The following is a 17,362-nucleotide window of genomic DNA, read 5'->3' on the forward strand; positions in this document are numbered from 1 at the left end:
TCTAAGTGCTCTGCGGCGGCGTGCCCGTGACGACAGCGCGCTCGCCCCGCCCCCGGCCCCCGCTCCGGGCTTTAGCTCCGCCCGCTCCAGCACAGGTAACCGCTCTCGCCAGCACTGCGCCTGCGCGCTTTTTCCTCCGCCGTGGGGCCCTAGCTTCACTCCTTCGCCGCACGATTCGCAAAATCCTGGAGAGCCCTGAAAGCAGGCGCTTCTGGGCCGCAGTGCCTCCGCCTCGTTCTGAAAGACTGCAGCAGGGAACAGTGGGAAAGAAGCTAAACTGAACAGTTTATGTCTGCATCCTCCTCCCCCAACTTTGGCACTTCCCATCCTGGGAACCGTGAGCCCCGGAAAGGCAGAAACCTGTGTGCCTCCGAGGCCTAGCAGAGTATACAATTACGTTCTCTGTTTCCTAAGCAGCTATTGTGCACAGGTGCTTGTGCAAGCCTTTCCCAACTCAGTCCACTTCTCACCTGTTGGCCAGTTAATCGCCCTTAAAACACACACCTGATGCGTTTGCATTAATAATAACGCTAACACTTACTGAGGGTTTACCTGCCACCAGGCACTGGACTAAGCTCTCTACAGGCAGTATCTTAGCTACCCCTCCTCCAACAACCCTATCAGAGTTATCTCCACTTACAAATGAGAAATCAGAGGCATGTTAAACAACGTCATCAATGCCGCTCAGCCAACATGCAACTGGAAGCTTGATTTGAACCGCATGTGTCAACCGACTGGTACACCCAGTCATACCACCACCCACCTTAGTCTTAATTTACTGGCCTCATTCCCAGCTACTCCCCTTCAAGAGTCTCTTAACTTTAGCCAACTGAACCCCTCCATTGTTTGGGCATTGCTTTGTTTGTGTTGTGAGCTTGGGGAGGAATACCATTCCCTCCTGCTTTGGTCCAAATCCAATCCATTCATCTAAGCAGGAGTCAAATATCTACCCCTCCCCTTACTGCCCCAGCTGGAAGCAATCATTTCCCCCTCCCAACAGCCAGAATGTAGCCAGACAGAATCCCACATGGAGTAGTTCCCCTTACAGGGGGTGTAGGGGGGATCTGTTCCAAGACTCCCAGTGGATGCCTGAAACCCCAGCAGATAGTACCAAAACTTACATATACTGTTTTTTCCCTATACATACCTACTTATGACAAAGTTTATTTTATAAATTAGGTACAGTAAGAGGTTAACAATAATATCTAATAATAAAATAGAAATATTATAGCAATATAATAAAAGTAATATGAATGTGGTTTCTCTCAAAAATATTTTACTGTATTGCACTCATCTTTTCATTTAAAGGAAGCATTTTTACAGCTTCTCTTTGGCATATTTGAATCACCAGCATCATTATCCTTGCACTTTAGGGCCATCATTACGTGAAATAATGATTATGTGAACACAAGCACTGTGATGCCACGACAGTTGATCTGATAACCAAGACAGCGAAGTGACCAATGGGCCAGTAGCATATGCAGTGTGGACGCACTGGACAAAGGATGAGTCACATCCCTGGTGGGAGAGAGTAAAACAGTACAAGATTTCATCACACTACTTAGAACAGTACACAATTTAAAACTTATGAATTGTTTATTTCTGTGCGTTTTTATTTTATTTATTTATTTCCAGAGAGAGGAGAAGGAGAGAGAAAGAAAGGGAGAGAAACATCGATCAGTTGCCTCTCACATACACCCCAACCAGGGACCGGCCTGCAACCCAGGCATGCACCCTGACCGGAAATTGAACAAGAGACCCCTTGCCTTTCAGGACAATGTTCAACCAACTGAGCCACACCAGTCAGGGCTATTTCTGTAATTTTTCATTTAATATTTCAGACTATGGTTGACTAAGCGTAAGTGAAACAGTGGAAAGTAAAATAGAGGATAAGGAGGGCTACTGTACACCACTAACTCTATTCAAAAATATCCCTACTTGTTAAAGGAATGGGCTTGGCTTTGTGGCTGGCCCAGGCTTGTTGGCTGGACTCTGCCTCTTCTCTTTAGGATATGTCTAGACGAAGTAGGAAAGAAGAATGTTTTTCTTCAATATCTTAACTACCTGAAATACCACCATCAGTAATTTACTCCAAAGGTAAATTTCAGTTTATCCTCCTTGGGTCTGTCTGGACCATGGGCCTCAGGCTGACTGTGATTAGTAGTATTATTTGTTCTCTCTTCTGGCAACTATGGAATTGAGAGATATTATTCAAGAATTCTTAGACAATTGGCAGGGGCTGGGGAGGTAATCATTGGAAGACACAAGAAGCCTCCAAAAACCAGGACAAACCCTGGCCGATGTGGCTCAGTTGGTTGGAGCATTGCCCCATAAGCTGCAAGGTGGCCGGTTTGATTCATGGTCAGGGCACATGCCTAGGTTGTGGGTTTGGTCCCGGGTTCTGGGTGCAGTGAAAGACAACAGATCGATGTTCCTCTCTCATGAAGACGTTTCTCTCCCTCTCTTCCTCCCTCCGTTCCCTTCTCTTGAATATCAATAAGCATGTCCTAGGGTGAGGATGAAGAAAAAAAAAAAGGCCAGAAAGGAACAACAGTCATGGCCAACATCAGCGAGCAAAGGCTCCCTGGTAATTAGAGATTGGCCAGCTTTCTGAGGTCTGACTCTGATTTTGTATAATCAAGTTCTCTTAGCTCCTCCTTTCCCTCCTCTAGCACTCTGAGTCTTCATTCTTTCCTCAAATCCTGGTGCCACTGATGCTTTCCCCTGGGTAGCAGCAGATAGGTGGAAGAAACGAAGGGAGAAAATAAAATAGTGAAAGAGGATAATTAATACCTTAAATTGACATTTTTCAGAGGTTAGTCTTTGTTTCCATAAGTGACAGTGTACACAGCGTACATATTGACCATAAACCTCACTGTGGCTCTTGGAGAAATTCTGGAGGGAAACACTGGGGAAAACAAGCTAGAGGAAAAGGAGTGGGAAGCGAAGGGAATATCTAAGCACAACTTCATCCGCCAGATGGCTCCCTTGCACACTCCTACGCAGACCTTGGCGGTTCAAAAGCATCTCTAAAACTTCCAACTCCTGGCTGTGGTCTCTCGCAACAATATTTCACAGTATAGGCCTACCATTACGCTTAGCTTTATTGTGCTTAACAGATTTTTTTAGAACAAATGGAAAGCAAGACTCTCCACCAGCAAACACATTACAGCCCACTTTATTATGATGGTCTGGAATCTTAAACATCTCCGAGGTATGCCTGTATACCAAATCTTTTAACGCTTCTCGCTGTGTAAGTCATCACTTGCTGTGTCAAAACTTACTTCAAAATTTAGTAGCTTCACACAATAATAAATATACATTATCTCACACTGAGTTTTGGCTTTTGGGTGGTTTTGGTCAGGAAATCACGAGCGATTTGGTAGGCAGTTTTGGCTCAGGGACTTCAGGCAGTTATGGTCAGATGTCCGCCAGGGGTCCTCGATGATGGCCTCCTCACAGGGCTGACAAGCTGAGGTTGGTGCTCTCATGCTAACTGGCTGGCAAGAGGTTTTAGTTCCTTCTCACTCAGGACTCTCCAGAAGGCACCTTGAGTGTCTTCATGATGTGGTGGTTGACTTCCCCCAAAGCGAGAGGTCCACGAGGGTGCGAGGCAGGCAGCCACAGGTCTTCTATGATACATCTTCAGAAGTCACACTGCCATTTTCACAAAATCCTACTGGTTTCATGAGTCAGAACCATTCAATGTCCCATTGCATAGTGGGAGGAGTATACAAAAGAGCATGACTACCTGGGGCCACCCTGCAGGCCATCTTGGATGCTGGCTACTAAGTGCTGTCGGCTTAGAATACCCTTCCCCTCCACCTGACCTCCTCCCGCTCACCTGTCAATATCCAGCTTGAATGTCAGGCCTTGGTGAGGCCTACCCACAATAATTCCTCCACTAATTTATGCATTCACTGGTTGATTCTTGTATGTGCCCTGACCAGGGATCAAACTCTCAACTTTGGCGTATCGGGGCACTGCTCTAACCAACAGAGACATCCTGCCAGGGCTGCACCTTGCATGTAAATCTATCTCTTGAATGTGACCCTTTCCCCCCATTGTGTTCTGAGTTCCTGAGAGCAGGAAGACTGAGACTTAACATCTTGGCAGCCGTGGTTTCTGCCAAGCATAGAGCCTTGGCATCGTGGATACTCAGTGAATGCTTTCTTTAAAATACACGGATAAATCATAAAATAACAAATGTTGGTGAGGGATGGGGAAAAACCGGATCCCTTGTGCACTGTTGGTGGGAATGTAAATGATGCAGCCTCTACTGAAACAATATGGCAGTTCCTCAAAAAATTAAACATATTAATTAAAAATAAACATTACCATATGATCTTGCAATGCCGCCTCTCGGTATACACTCAAACGAATTGAAAGCAGGGCCTCGAAGATATATTTGCACACCTGTGTTCATGGCAGCATTATTCGCAATAGCCAAAAGGAGGAAGCTACCCAAGTTTCCATTAATGGATGAATGGATTAACAAAATGTGGTCTTTACCTACGTACAATGGACTCTTATTAGCCAGCCTCAAAAAGTAAGCAAATTCTGACACATGCTACAACATGAATGAAACTTAAGGACATTAATTGTAAGTGAAATAAGTCATTCACAAAAAGACAAATATTATATGACTTCACTTTTATGAGGTACCTAGACTAGTCAAATTCACGGAGACAGAAAGTTAAACAGCTGCCAGGGCCTAGAGGGAGGGGAAATGGGGAGTTAGTGTTTAAGGCACACAGTTTCTGTTTTGCAAGATGAGAAGGGTTCTGGCAGTGGATGATGGTAATGGTTGTTCAACAATGTAAACATACTTAACACCAACGAACTGCGTGCTTAAAAAATGGTGCAAGATGGTAAATTTTGCCACAATTACACTTTTTGAATAAGAGAATGATGGATAAACAGAGTGTGATATATCTAGTCAATGGAATATCATTCACCATAAAAAAACAAAGTATTGCTGCATGCCACAACATGGCTGGACTTCGAAAACATTATGCTGTGTGAAGGAAACCAGACACCAAGGCCACATACTATGTGATCCGTTCACATGCAATGAATGTCCAGAACAGGCAAATCCACAGAGGCAGAAAGTGGGTTAGTGGCTGCCCAGGTCTGCGGGCAGGGAGGGATTGGAGTGACTGCTAAGCACTACAGTCGTTCTTTGTGGGTTGATGGAAATTTTCTGGGATGGAGCAGTCGTGATAGCTGCACAACTTTATGAATATACTAAAACCATTGAAGTGCGCATTTTAAACCTGAGAAAGTGTATGCTATGTTGTGTTGAATTTTATGTTACATGAATTATGTTCCATTTTTTAAATAAATGATTAGTGAAAGAAATATTGGACTGTTATGTGTTTTTAGATCCTCTTTAATATCTGGATTTTTTTCTAGTGTTTAAACTTACTGTTTGAGTATATTTTGGAATTAATAGCTCACTGCCTTTGCTCTGAAAAGTGTTCAGTAAATACAGCTCTATGTTCTTGTACCTGGAAAAGCAGTACTCAGGAGTAATGAGTTTCCCAGCTGTGAGACACCGAGTTGTCCAACAAACACAGCAAGGAAATGAATGCCTGCAGTTACATTCTTACTCAACAGCTCTTGGCAGCCATGAAAACAACCATTCATCAAACATCGGGCACAGAAAAAAGTCATGCAGAGCAAGGCAATGAAAACCTTGTGGCCTCCCGTAAAAGAGAGTTAACTGTCTACCAAAAAGTCCTGTTTCCCCTTCCATAGTATAAAGATGTAGCTGGGTAGCAGATGCCCAGCCAAAAACTACATCGCCCAGCATCCCCCCACCCACTGCTTATAGATCGGGTCATGTGACTCTCCTAAAGAAATGAGTGGAAGTGATGTCACTTCTAGAATAAGACATTAAACGTTAGAAATCTACTCCTCTCTCCCTTCCCCCAAATGGCACTCAATGCAGAGCGGGTGACTGGGCTACAGAATAGAAGAAGCCCAAGTCCCTGAGACATCACACAGTGGAAAGCCTTCCACTAACCTGGAATTGCCACAATGCACAATTAGGCAAGGAAGAAGTAGATTGTACATGAACAAAAATGGGTTTTTCTTATATTAAGCTGCTGAAATGTTAGGGCGTACCTGCTACAGCAGCTAAATGCTAATATTCATTCGTCCACTACATGACTATTTATTATAGCCTTTCATAGAAACGTAGAGGTGAATTCTGGAATTCTTTCCAAGAAAGGTTCTAATTCTAATGTGGAGAACTAGATGGGAGAATCAATGGGAGGGAAAACTTGAATCAATGTGCCACCAATGGAAGGACAGTAGGTAACCCACCAAAAAACAAAAAAAATGAATAGAACAATTACCACTGAAGAAAGAGACAGCATTAACAACACACTTCCTAAAAAGTATCAGGCCCAGATTATTTGTGGAACAAATTTTTATCAAATCCATCAATAAAATTATATAATTAATCTATTCCAAAGAGTAGAACAAAATAGAAAAACTTCTAATTAATTCTATGAGTTCAGAATTACCATCCCTGATACAAATCCTGGGCAAGAGCACACACACACACAAAGAAATTTCACCTTGAACGTAGTCAATTTAAAAACAATACAAAGAACACACCTACCACACGACTGAGCGATCCCACTGCTGGGCGTTTAGGAGGAGAGATGAGAGCACATGTCCGCGGAGACCTGCGTGTGAATGTCCATAGCAGGTTTATTTGCCAAACACCAACAACTTGAAATAATACAGTGTCCATCGATGGTGAATGGATAGACAAATTATATAGTATGCCCTGGCTGGTGTGACTCAGAGGTCTGAGCGCCAGCCTGCAAACCGAAGGGTTGACAGTTTGATTCCTGGTCAGGTCACACGCCTGGGTTGTGAGCCAGGTCCCTGGTTGGGAGCGAGTGAGAGACAACTGATTGATGTTTCTCTTGCACATTGATGTTTCTCTTCTTCTCTTTCTCCTTCAGTTCCTCTCTCTCTAAAAGTAAATAAATGAAGTCTTTTTTAAAAGTATAGTATACGCATACAATGGAATAATGCTCAGTGATAAATACGGATAAACTAGTGTTACCACAATATCATGAATGGATCTCAAAATAATTAAGTAAAAGGAAGCCAGACACTACCCACTTCCCTGGGGGGAAAAAAACCACATGCAGTACATTCCACTGATATAGACTAATCTATAGCCACGAGAGGAAGATTAGGGGCTGCCTGGGTGGGAAGATGAGAAGGGAAAAGACAGAAATTACGAAGGGGCACAAGGTAGTCTGGGGCAGGTAGGCATGCTCACTGTTCTGAGTGTGGTGATAGTTCACAAGTGTACACATATGTCAAAGCTCATCAAAGTGTACATTTAAACTACGTGCAGCTTAATACACATCAAGTGTGCCCTAATAACTGTTTGTTTAAAAAAAAGGACTAACCAGGCAACCACTTCACCTTTCCGAAACTCATCTATTAAATGCAGCTGTTATATACACTGTTTATCTGTTCCTATGAGGATGACATAAATAATGAATATAAAAATATTTCGCAAACTGTGAGTACAAGAGGTGGGGGCATTGTGTGATCTTTATTGCTATTAATGCCGTTATCAACAATAATTTAGTCATTATTATCATCATTATCACAGTCACTACAAAAAGACCCCTTACCTTGCTCTTCTGTCACCCTAGTTACAATCACTGAGGTAGTTCATGAATTTAACTTAAAAGAAAAAACAAACCCAGCAGGATCATTAGTTCCTAGGGACAGCTGGGAGGAGAAGGCTGATAAATACAACACGGCCTACCAGGGAAGTGAGGAAAGACATGTTGTGAAATGCCCAGATATGCAACAGTTAGTTCAGAAGCCAAGCACACAGCTGCTCCTGTACATGCCCCTTGTGCCTGAACAAATTTGTATTTGAATGCAATCATAAAAGACCCTACAAACACAGAATGAGGGGAGCCTGTGAACGTTCCACTGCTGACACCTGAGAACTCGTGGTCAGTTCATCTCTCCAGATGGACTGGCACCCCAGGAAACAGAGAACAGGGAGTCCTCCCAGGCTGAAAGGAGGCAGAACTGCCTGGAGCCCCAGAGGCTGCAGAAGGAAAGAAGAAGGAGTGTGAAGAAGGACCTTGGGTTCTGTAGAGAAAAAGTTTTGACCATCGGGTAGATAATAATTTTTAACACTTCTAGGCCATGTTTTCAAGAAAGCTCAAATCTGGATACATGAGAGAACAGTAGAGGGATCAATCCACGGTGAGATTGCCATTCCTCAGGTGGGGAGAGAGCCAGGGCTGAGTGGGAGAGACGGGAACGAAAAACTAGGAGCACTTCCTATGGCTCAGGCTCGCATTTCACAAACATTACCTTACAAAGTGCTCCCGGCAGTGCTGTGCTGCTGAGAGCTGATCTGCCCTGACTGATTGCCAGGCACTCTGCTCTAGGCACACGACCTTTCAACAGGCCCGTGAGGCAGGTACAGTATTGTCCCCATTTAGCATGTGAAGGAGCTGAGATGCAAAGAGCTTCAGTAAATGCCTAAGGCCAGACAAGTAAGAGACAAGGCTCACCTCTGACGTGGCAGGCTGAGCTCACCTAACAATTACAGCCAGTCGTGCTAACTGCCCAGGGGGCACAGAAGGAGACAGCAGAGTACAGGGCAAGATTGCAACAGGCTGAGAGGTTCAGTGTCCAAAAGTTCAGGTCAAGTCAGGTAGTCATACCTATGGCACGGGGCCTTGAGAGGGAGGAGTGCGGGGCGGGGGGGGGGGGGGGGGGGGGAGGGGTAATCCTACATCCTTCTAACGCAGGGCAGAGGGGACTGTCTGCAGAGCCCAGGAGAGTAACCTTAGCACAGTGGGCTGATGAAACGTAAAGGTAACTATCCAATTTCACTATAAACTGGGAAGAAAGAAGCTGACATAATTCAGATTTATAATAGCTTTCTCTACAGTCTTCCATTGTTGCCTTTGCTCAAGCTATAACTACTACAAAGCCCAGCGTAGGTCTGGGTGGAGTCTTTGGATGGTTGGGAGAGACAGTTTGTCTGCTGGGAAATTCTCAGAAACAGCATGGTGCAAATAACAGAGATCTGAGTTTAAATCTTGTTTCTGTCAGTCAAGTGCCCTGCGCAGAGCAAGTGTTGGAACCTGTCTCCCCACGTCAGTTGAATGGGGGTATTTCATACTTTGGAGGCTTATGTGGGTGATCAGAGATGCCACATAAAGTATGCATCACGTTCTTGGCTCACTGCAGGCACTCATGAAGTTAATTCCCTTTCTCCCCTCTTCCCAACCTTGACTCAGAAAAGCTTTCGACTGGGACGTCAGAGCGCCCTCTTCAGGGATCCTGAGGATAGCAGTAAAGAGAACCAGCCCAGCATCCCAACGCAGAGGGTGACAGGTATGAAGCTAGAGGGGCTGCTTCTGGGAGTTTTCTCTCCCTCACAGCCCTGGTGCCTGCAAGATTCCAAACAGCTACCCAGTTCAAAGGAAGGGCCATGGAACACGGAGGACAAAGGGGCTTTCAGATTAGAAGCCAGACCGTAATTTCCACAGGCTGATGAGGTTGGTGTGGTGGTTTACACCCTCCTGCTGGCTATGCCCAGGTGCTCTCCTTGCACTCTGGCCACCTCCCCAGCTCACCTTTCCTTTGCCCCACAGGGCCCGGAGAGTCTCGGGCCCTCCTCCCCTCCTTCCAGCTGCCCCCAACCAAATCTTCTCCTCGAGACTACAAAGTGTATACAACCACCCAGTGATCCCTCCCTTTCTCTTGGTTGTGTGGGAATAGAAAGAGCCAAGGAAGTAACAAAGTCAACCAACGTGAGAAAGTTAGAATGGTTCCAGGAAAGCCACAAAATTCTTGCAGTCCCAGACTACTCATACGGACATTTTGAAAGGGTAAATTATATTATTATATTTATCCAACATATAGGCAGGGTTAGAACTATACTATTGTTCATAGTAAGGAGCAGGTTGTAGAAGAGTTTGAAGTACATACATAAATGTGTGTGCACATCCACGTGCACTTGACTAGTTATAAAAATTAAGGAAGGAGAGTTAATAGTGAACAATGGTTTGTCTCTAGAGCGTGAAATTAGGATGGTCGAGTGCCTTCTCTTTTTACTTGTACACTTCTGAACAGTTTAATTTTTTAATGAGTAAATATTGCTATTATATTTTATTGGATACATGCTGGTATTTATTTTACATACAACTGCTATAACAAACAAAATGATAAAAACAGAGTGTTAACTGGACCTTTCTCTATCACATCCCTGCTCTTTCCTCTTATCCCTGAAAATATTAGTGTTACGGTTCTCCTTTCTCACCACCAGCCACCCCACACCCACCCCTAGAGAAGCAGGAAAAGTAATAGACGTAAATGAGCAAATCACTTGGATTCCCCAGACTCAAATGGGCTCAGGGATGTCCCTGAGGAGGAGTAGTTTATTTCAACATGCCCCCAGCATTAAACAGGAAATGTCAGATTAGACCATTCCTGGACACCTGCTCTCCAGGTGGGAAAACCAAACTCTACCTAAACTTAACAGGGTACCACAGGGGTTAGTAACCAGCAGCTGAAGTCAGTGAGAGAACATCTACCTTCCATTCCCGGGCCTGCCGCTGCCTGTGTGGCCGTGGATAAGGCCCTTCTCTTCTCTGGGGCTCCACATGCCCTATTGTATGGGAATGTCAATGCCAATGCCTCTGAGACTGCTGACAAGACCATACAAGGTAATGCAAGTAGGAACACATTTTCAACTGCAAAATATTTCACTGAGCTAAAGTAGAGCAGGGGACTTACTAGCCTTTGTAGAAAGGGAGGCCACTTTTCATTTTGAGTGAAATTCATGAATAGATGCAGAGAGAAAAGGGGAGAAAGGGAGGGTGTTTGGCAGCTGGAGGCATCTTCCTCCACCCTGGAAATCCAAACCATGAAGAGGAAGGTGGGTGTGTGCATGTGTGCGTGTGTGCGTGTTTGGGGAAAGAGAGTGGGTGTGGAGCACACACAGCATCAAATCCCTGCCTGCAGCTCTTCAAAGTGGGTTTTGAGATCTGTCAGTACAATCCGGTGTCCCGACTGCAGACTTCAGGCCCAGGGCACAGGAGGGAAGAACCAGCATGGAAATCTGTTAACTCCCCTCCCACCTTTTCCAGGTCCCTCGTCAGCAAGCTGTGGCTAGAAGCAGGGGAGAAAACTGGGTGGGGTGTGTCCAGGAGCCAACACCGGAGCAGGCACGGTGCTCTGCAGAAGAGAGGCCGAGCCTGGGCTCCAAGAGACCCCCTGCTGCCCCTACGAAGCTCGTTACCACTTCACCCTGGGGTCGTCTTCCCTTCTGTGAAATGATGGGATTGAACAACAGGACCTTTCTGACTCCATGACCGTGGTCATTCTGTGTCTGACCATCAGGCAACAGAGCGTCCCAAACAGAGGGCCCATTGAAAGCTGGGAAGGGAGTGCCTGGAATTCTCTCTGGCTTCAGTTAGGGACAGACAACACAGGTCCTCCCCCCATCTCCCCACCTCCCAATCCCCCAGCTCCTGTGTCCTACCCTAAATGCACTGGAAATCTGTGAACTCTTTTTTTTTTTTAAGATTTTATTTATTTATTTTTAGAGAGGGGAAGGGAGGGAGAAAGTGAAGGAGAGAAACATCAATGTGGAAAAAACATTGATCAGTTGCCTCTCCTACACTCTCCACTGGGGACCCGGCCCACAACCCAGGCATGTGCCCTGACCAGGAATCAAACCGGCAACTTTTTGTTTTGCAGGATGATGCCCAACCCACTGAGCCACACTGGTCAGAGCTGTGAACTCATTTTTCTTTCCCTCCCAGAAGGAAAGGGGAAGCTGGGGAGACAGACAACAGAGCCGTGTGGCATGAAGAGAACATGGAGGGAGACCGGGGGACCTGGCACAGAGGCTCCCTGCGGGGGCCAGGAGACACAACACATTCACAATGGTCAGACAAAACAAACTTTATTCAGAAAAGCATGTTAGTAATCACCACTGAACTCTTAAATGAGGCACTTTGGTCCCCTCTCCCTACCATCCATCACCCCTCCCCTCCCACTCCCACCCTTTCTTTTGGCCTTTGTAGAATGCTGGAAAAGCCCTCTCCTGGGTCTGCACGTGACCCTGGACTCTGCGCTGGGAGCAGCCCACGGTGGCCTTGGGCTAGAACGAGTCCTGCAGTCCAGAGAGAAAGGCCAGTGAAACTGCCTCCAGTATCCAAAAGTTCTGGGCCAGGTCAGGTGGCCATTCCTTTGGCACAGGGCCTCACGGGGGAGGAGGGGGTGGGTGCAGGGCCATCTTACATGTCCTTCTCACATCTGGAGAAGCAGCTGGAGGCCAAGCAGAAGGCACATCTAGAAGAGCCAGTAAGCACTGGAATGTTTCAGGCACATCTGGATGAATAAGGTGCCAAGAAGGCCAAGGAGAAATCTGCTCCTGAGTAAGGTCACCTGACCACAGACAAAGCACCATGGGCTGGGGGCACTCAGAAGACATCCTCAGGGGCCTGGATCTGAGCTGAGGTGCAGCTTATATGGTGTCTAATAAAAGAGAGAAGGAACAAAAGCTGGAGCCAAAACCCATTGTGTAGGGCACAGAGGCACACGGCTCAGTTCCAGGTGTTTGGAATCTTGTGTCCAAGTCACGGCACAGAGAGAATCAGGGTTGTTCTTATTCTGAGGCAAAACAAATCCTCACCCATCTTGGCTCGTCCATCGGATGGTGTTGATGAGAAACTGATCCTTCCCTCTCCCCACTGCAAAACCTGTGCTGATACAGGTCAGAATGGTATTGCCCGTCCAAGGAAGCAGGCCCTGGGAACCTCCACAGCACCTGCAACACGGAAACCTGCAACGGAAGAACCAAAGTCACTGGGTTTGCGAGGCACTCCCAGGTATCCCAGCAAAACCCATCCCCAGGCTCTTCCGGCCCAGTGGTGGGAGCTGAGGGACCGGTTGCCCTGCCCGGAGTATGGCAGCAGCATGCCAGCCTAACTGAGACACCGAAGGGCTGTGTTCTGGGATTGCCCAGAGCAGAGCAAGCAAAGACAACCACAGTTTTAATGGGTGCGAAGCTCAGTTTTGTGAGAAAAGTTCTGGAAATGGATGGTTGTGATAACTGTACAACAGTGTGGATGTACTTAGTGCCACTGAACTGTACACTCAAAAATGGTTAACTTATGTATATCTTACCACAATTTAAATTATTTTTTAAATAACCATAATAATAGTATCTAACATTATCGGCCCCCTGCTATTATGAGGGGGGACCCAAATAAAACCAGAATTATCTTCTGGAGGGCAGGCCCCTTGTAGTACAGGCTTCCCCCGCTAGGTGAGTATTCTAGGTACCCAGCTGTATCAGTGTACCAGATGGTGGTGTTGTGAGAGGCTGCGTTCAGCTTCAGTGAATTTTTTTTGAAGACTCTTTCAACACGTTTGCCCATTTCACGATGGGTGACTTACGAGCTCACCTGCCCACATCATGCTGAGTGTCGGCAGTTTTTGTCCAAACACGGCATGACCCCTGGGCCGCACCCTCCCCATTCACCAGATCTCATCCCGAGTGACTTTTTTTGTTTGTTTCTCATCTCCCCAAATGAAAAAAGTCCTCAAAGGGAAACGTTTTGCCAATGTGAAAGAGGTGAAACAAAAAATGGCAGAAGCACTAAAAGGCATCAAAATCGACAACTTTGAAAACTGCTCTGAGCAGTGGAGAAAATCTCGATAGGTGTCTTGCATCAATAGAGAGCACTTTGACGATGACTGAAGTTTAAACTTCACAATTTTTTATAAATAAATTGTTTTTGCCGCTGCCCCCACCCCTTATATATTTGTATAGTATAGCCTGGTCCTGAAGAGGCCAAACTGCCAGGGTTCAAATCCTAGCCCCACCCTTCACCAGCTGGGAGACTCTGCCCAAGCTACTCGACCTCTCCATGACTCATTTTCCTCAGATGGAATAAGGACGCAATGATAGAGCGCGCCTCCACAGGGGCGGTGAGAGGATGAAATGAGTAGGTCCGAGTGCCCTGCGCCGTGCCAGGAGCACAGAGGGCCAGGGAAGTGCTACGGTGAGCCTGGACATCACATAAGAGCCCCCACCCCACCCACATCTTCAAACCTACAGCAGAGAAATCTAACACCTCTCCACCTAAGCCTTAAAAACATGCTCACAAAGACACATTCTGGCCTCCCCTATTCTAGTTCCTAATCCAGAGAGGGGAGAGTTTTTGGAAGGATTTAGCAAAAATGGTTGAATTGTCACAACTCTTCGAACATTGTGGTGATTAGTGTCACCCCACCAACTTGCTCTCTGGATAAAAACCTTCTAACTTTTAGAAAAGGTTAGAAAAGCTCTGTATTTTTATTCGCAGGCCTATGACCCCTCCAGAAAACCAAGACGCGTCATACCTTACAGTGGCTGGGCCAGCTGCTCACCCCCCGCTCCAGAGAGCTTTCTTCTGTCATTGGTGAGTGTGACCAGCAGTCAACGCCAGGATCTCTCGTACAGGTGACGTGCCTTTTGACTGGGAAACCAACTGGATAACTTTGGCTTTGTTTCCAAAACGATGTAAAGGAACGTTCAAACCCAGCAGTTCCCAGGCCTCTTGCTGGCCTGTCAGCAGCTGCTGTTTCCCCGTAGGATGGGCTACAGCGAGCTCCTCTGCTGGAGAAAGTCCCGGGGGAGGAGTGAGCACCCCGAATCTTCAAACAGACCATAGCCTATGGGTGGGGCCCCTTGGAAGACGTGGGAGCCCGGACTGCCGGATAACCTAAGGTGGCAAAATCTGATCCAGGCCCAGAGGCAGTAAACACTTCCTACTCTGTCTTGTTTTACTGCAGGGCTTCTCAGAGCCTTTGATCCACTAGTGACTCTCCAAGAAGGAGGAACAGCACCTTGGACAAACCCATTTGGCCTGGAAACTCTCTTTTAGAGGGTAACTCTTGAGCCACGATCCCAGGGAACACCGCCACTTTCACGTAAACAACGCTGGACTGGGAGCTGGGAGATGAGCTCTCGTGTTATTCTGGCTTTTCATCCGAGCAAGCTCTAGGGCTCCATCTGTAAAACTGAATGGGGCTCACCCTAACATTCCCTGGCCGTCGGGGGGGATCCCTTAATGCAAAAAAGTTACTGAGAGGTGGGAATGGAGCAGAAGCCTGTGAGAGGAAGGCTGGGAAGCTAGTGTGAGTTTGGGCCTGGCCTCCGTGAACCTCGAGGACAAAAGTGGAGCAGGCAAACGCCAGCATAGAGCCTACAGGCCCCTCACCATCCATCCTCACCTTTGGAGATAGGCCCCGCCTCAAGACATCAAAGTACGGAGGGATGGGCCAGAAAGGGCTGCGCAGGTTGCCCGCAAAATGCCGAACTAAAACCAAACTCATTCCGGGACGAGCGGAGGCCTGTCCCCAGCTCCACTAGCGGCTGCCTGCTAGTCTTTTACAGCACTCATGGCTGGAAGAGGGGCCACGGAAAGGGAGTGTTCTTCCCACCGCGGGGCGGCAGGGAGGAGGCAGGGGCGCAGCCAGAGGACTGCTAACAATTTGGGAGCCTCCCCCGGATCTACGCGGCGCCTGTCCACGTCTCGATCTTAGCAGGAAAGGGGAAGAGGAATCGCGAGGTCTCGCCTCCATTGGGCCAGTCTGAGTGCGCTTCGGTCCTGCGGGTGTAGCCCTGCCGGGGTTCCTGGAGTCGGCGCATCCTGCACAGCGCTCTGGACTCGGGGCGGTGATGCAGCCCTCTGGCGGGAACTGCGTGTCAGGGTGCCGGGGCGCGGGAGGCAGCGGAAAGGCAGAGCAAGGGAGGGCGCCAGAGCATATAGGCGGTGGCCGCAGGAAGGGCTGGGGCGCTGGTCTCTTCACGGTCCCCTGCCCCGCGGCGGGGCGTCCTCACGCCACCTCCTGCTCGCCCTGGCAGCGGCGGCAGCAGCCGTAAAGCGCCGAGAGCAGGTAAAGGCCCAGGCAGAGGCCGCCGCAGACCGCGGCCGCCAGGAAGGCGTGGTAGGCGCAGGGCATCTGGTAATCCTTGAGGTTGCAGTAGCTGTGCCTCTGCGTCTGGTCGATCATGATGGCTGTCGCGGCGCCGTAGAGCGCAGCTGCCAGCAGGTCGTGAGCCACGTTGACCACGAGCCAGCGCGAGCCCAGCACTGGCACCAGCTCGTGCTTGCCCAGCAGCGTGAGAAAGTAGAGGCCCAGGGTCAACAGCCAGAAGAGCACGGACACGAAGAGCGCGAAGTGCACAGGACCCTGGTACCTGCTGGTGGCGATGGTGATCCAGAAGGAGGCGCCGGCCACCAGCTGCAACAGCCGCAGCACGCCCAGCGGGCCGCGCAAGAAGGCCCGCTGCAGGCTCACCGCACCGCGGGCCGCGCGCGCCTGGGGCGGCGGCTGGCGCGGGGGTGGCGGGAGCATGGCCCCCGGGCGCGGTGGTGGCGGCGGCGGCGCCCCGAGGAGCGGAATGGCTGCGCCTTGCTCGCGGGGGCAGCCCAGCCAAAGTGCCTGCTGCGCCCGCCGCGGCCTCCTCGCTCCCTCCTAGTCCTCCGCTCTTTCTCCTGCTCCCACCCTTCCTCCCCTCTCTCCTCCCCTCAGGCCTCCTCTCTTTCTCTCTCCCTCTCTCCACCCCGCCTACCCGCCCTTTCCCTTCCCCTTGTCGGTCTCCACCCCCACTCGCTCTTCCCGGCTTTCTGCCATCTCTGTTTCAGTCTCGCTCACCACCCTGGGGCCACCCTTTCCCGTCAGACTCCCAGCTCGGATTCTTTACTCCTCGGGGCAGGGCAGAAGGCACCCGCCCACCCCAGCCAACCGCGGGCCTTCCGCTGCATCCAGCCTGGGTGAAGGTTGCCACATCTGGGGCCGCCCTGCCCACCCTGCCCCCCGGCTTCGGTCCAGCCTTGGAGGGGAAAACTGTCTTCTGGAGCATTCCTCCAGTATCTGGCTTGGCCCCGTAGTTCCTCTTCCCTCCTATATTAGCGCCCACCGAGGCGCTGGAGGAGAGCCGAGCTGGCCTTGAGCTGACGTCCGTTCTCACCTGGTCATTGGAGTATCCTGCCAGTGCCCACCTCAAACTCACCCTGTCGCAAGCTGGTTCAAACTTTGCCTCAGCCCTGCGAGTTCTCCATGTCAGAGAATGGGACGGTCACCCATCAGGGGCCCCACGGACCCTCCCACACACCACAGAGTCCCATCACTTCTTTCCAACCCTCCTTGCCACGGAATCTGGCCCAGGTTAAAAATATGCTACCCAACACAGCCAGGACACAAACCCATGTCCAAGAGACAGCAAAGCCCATGTCCTTCACCACTGGACAAAACAGGCTGTAACGGAGCCTACTGATGC

The 17,362-nt window shown here is 48.7% G+C and overlaps 1 protein-coding gene across 2 annotated transcripts; it reads right to left on the reverse strand.

Annotated features, from left to right (window-relative positions):
• Positions 1 to 11,973: 11,973 nt before the first annotated feature.
• On the reverse strand, positions 11,974 to 16,599 carry MARVELD1 (MARVEL domain containing 1). 2 transcript variants are annotated; one of them, XM_053923310.2, is made up of 3 exons: positions 14,437 to 16,599; positions 12,722 to 12,871; positions 11,974 to 12,564 (listed from the first exon to the last, which is right to left on the reverse strand). In XM_053923310.2, exon 1 carries the CDS (start codon positions 16,435 to 16,437, stop codon positions 15,916 to 15,918), a length of 522 nt encoding a protein of 173 aa, XP_053779285.1. In that variant the 5' UTR covers positions 16,438 to 16,599; the 3' UTR covers positions 11,974 to 12,564; positions 12,722 to 12,871; positions 14,437 to 15,915. The 2 variants fall into 2 exon arrangements, with proteins under 2 accessions (XP_053779285.1, XP_024418960.3); XM_024563192.4 differs by having other exon boundaries at positions 11,974 to 12,871.
• Between the last annotated feature and the right edge of the window lie 763 nt (positions 16,600 to 17,362).

This window comes from Desmodus rotundus, chromosome 4 (genome assembly GCF_022682495.2).
Source record: "Desmodus rotundus isolate HL8 chromosome 4, HLdesRot8A.1, whole genome shotgun sequence".
NCBI classification, from domain to species: Eukaryota; Metazoa; Chordata; class Mammalia; order Chiroptera; family Phyllostomidae; genus Desmodus; species Desmodus rotundus.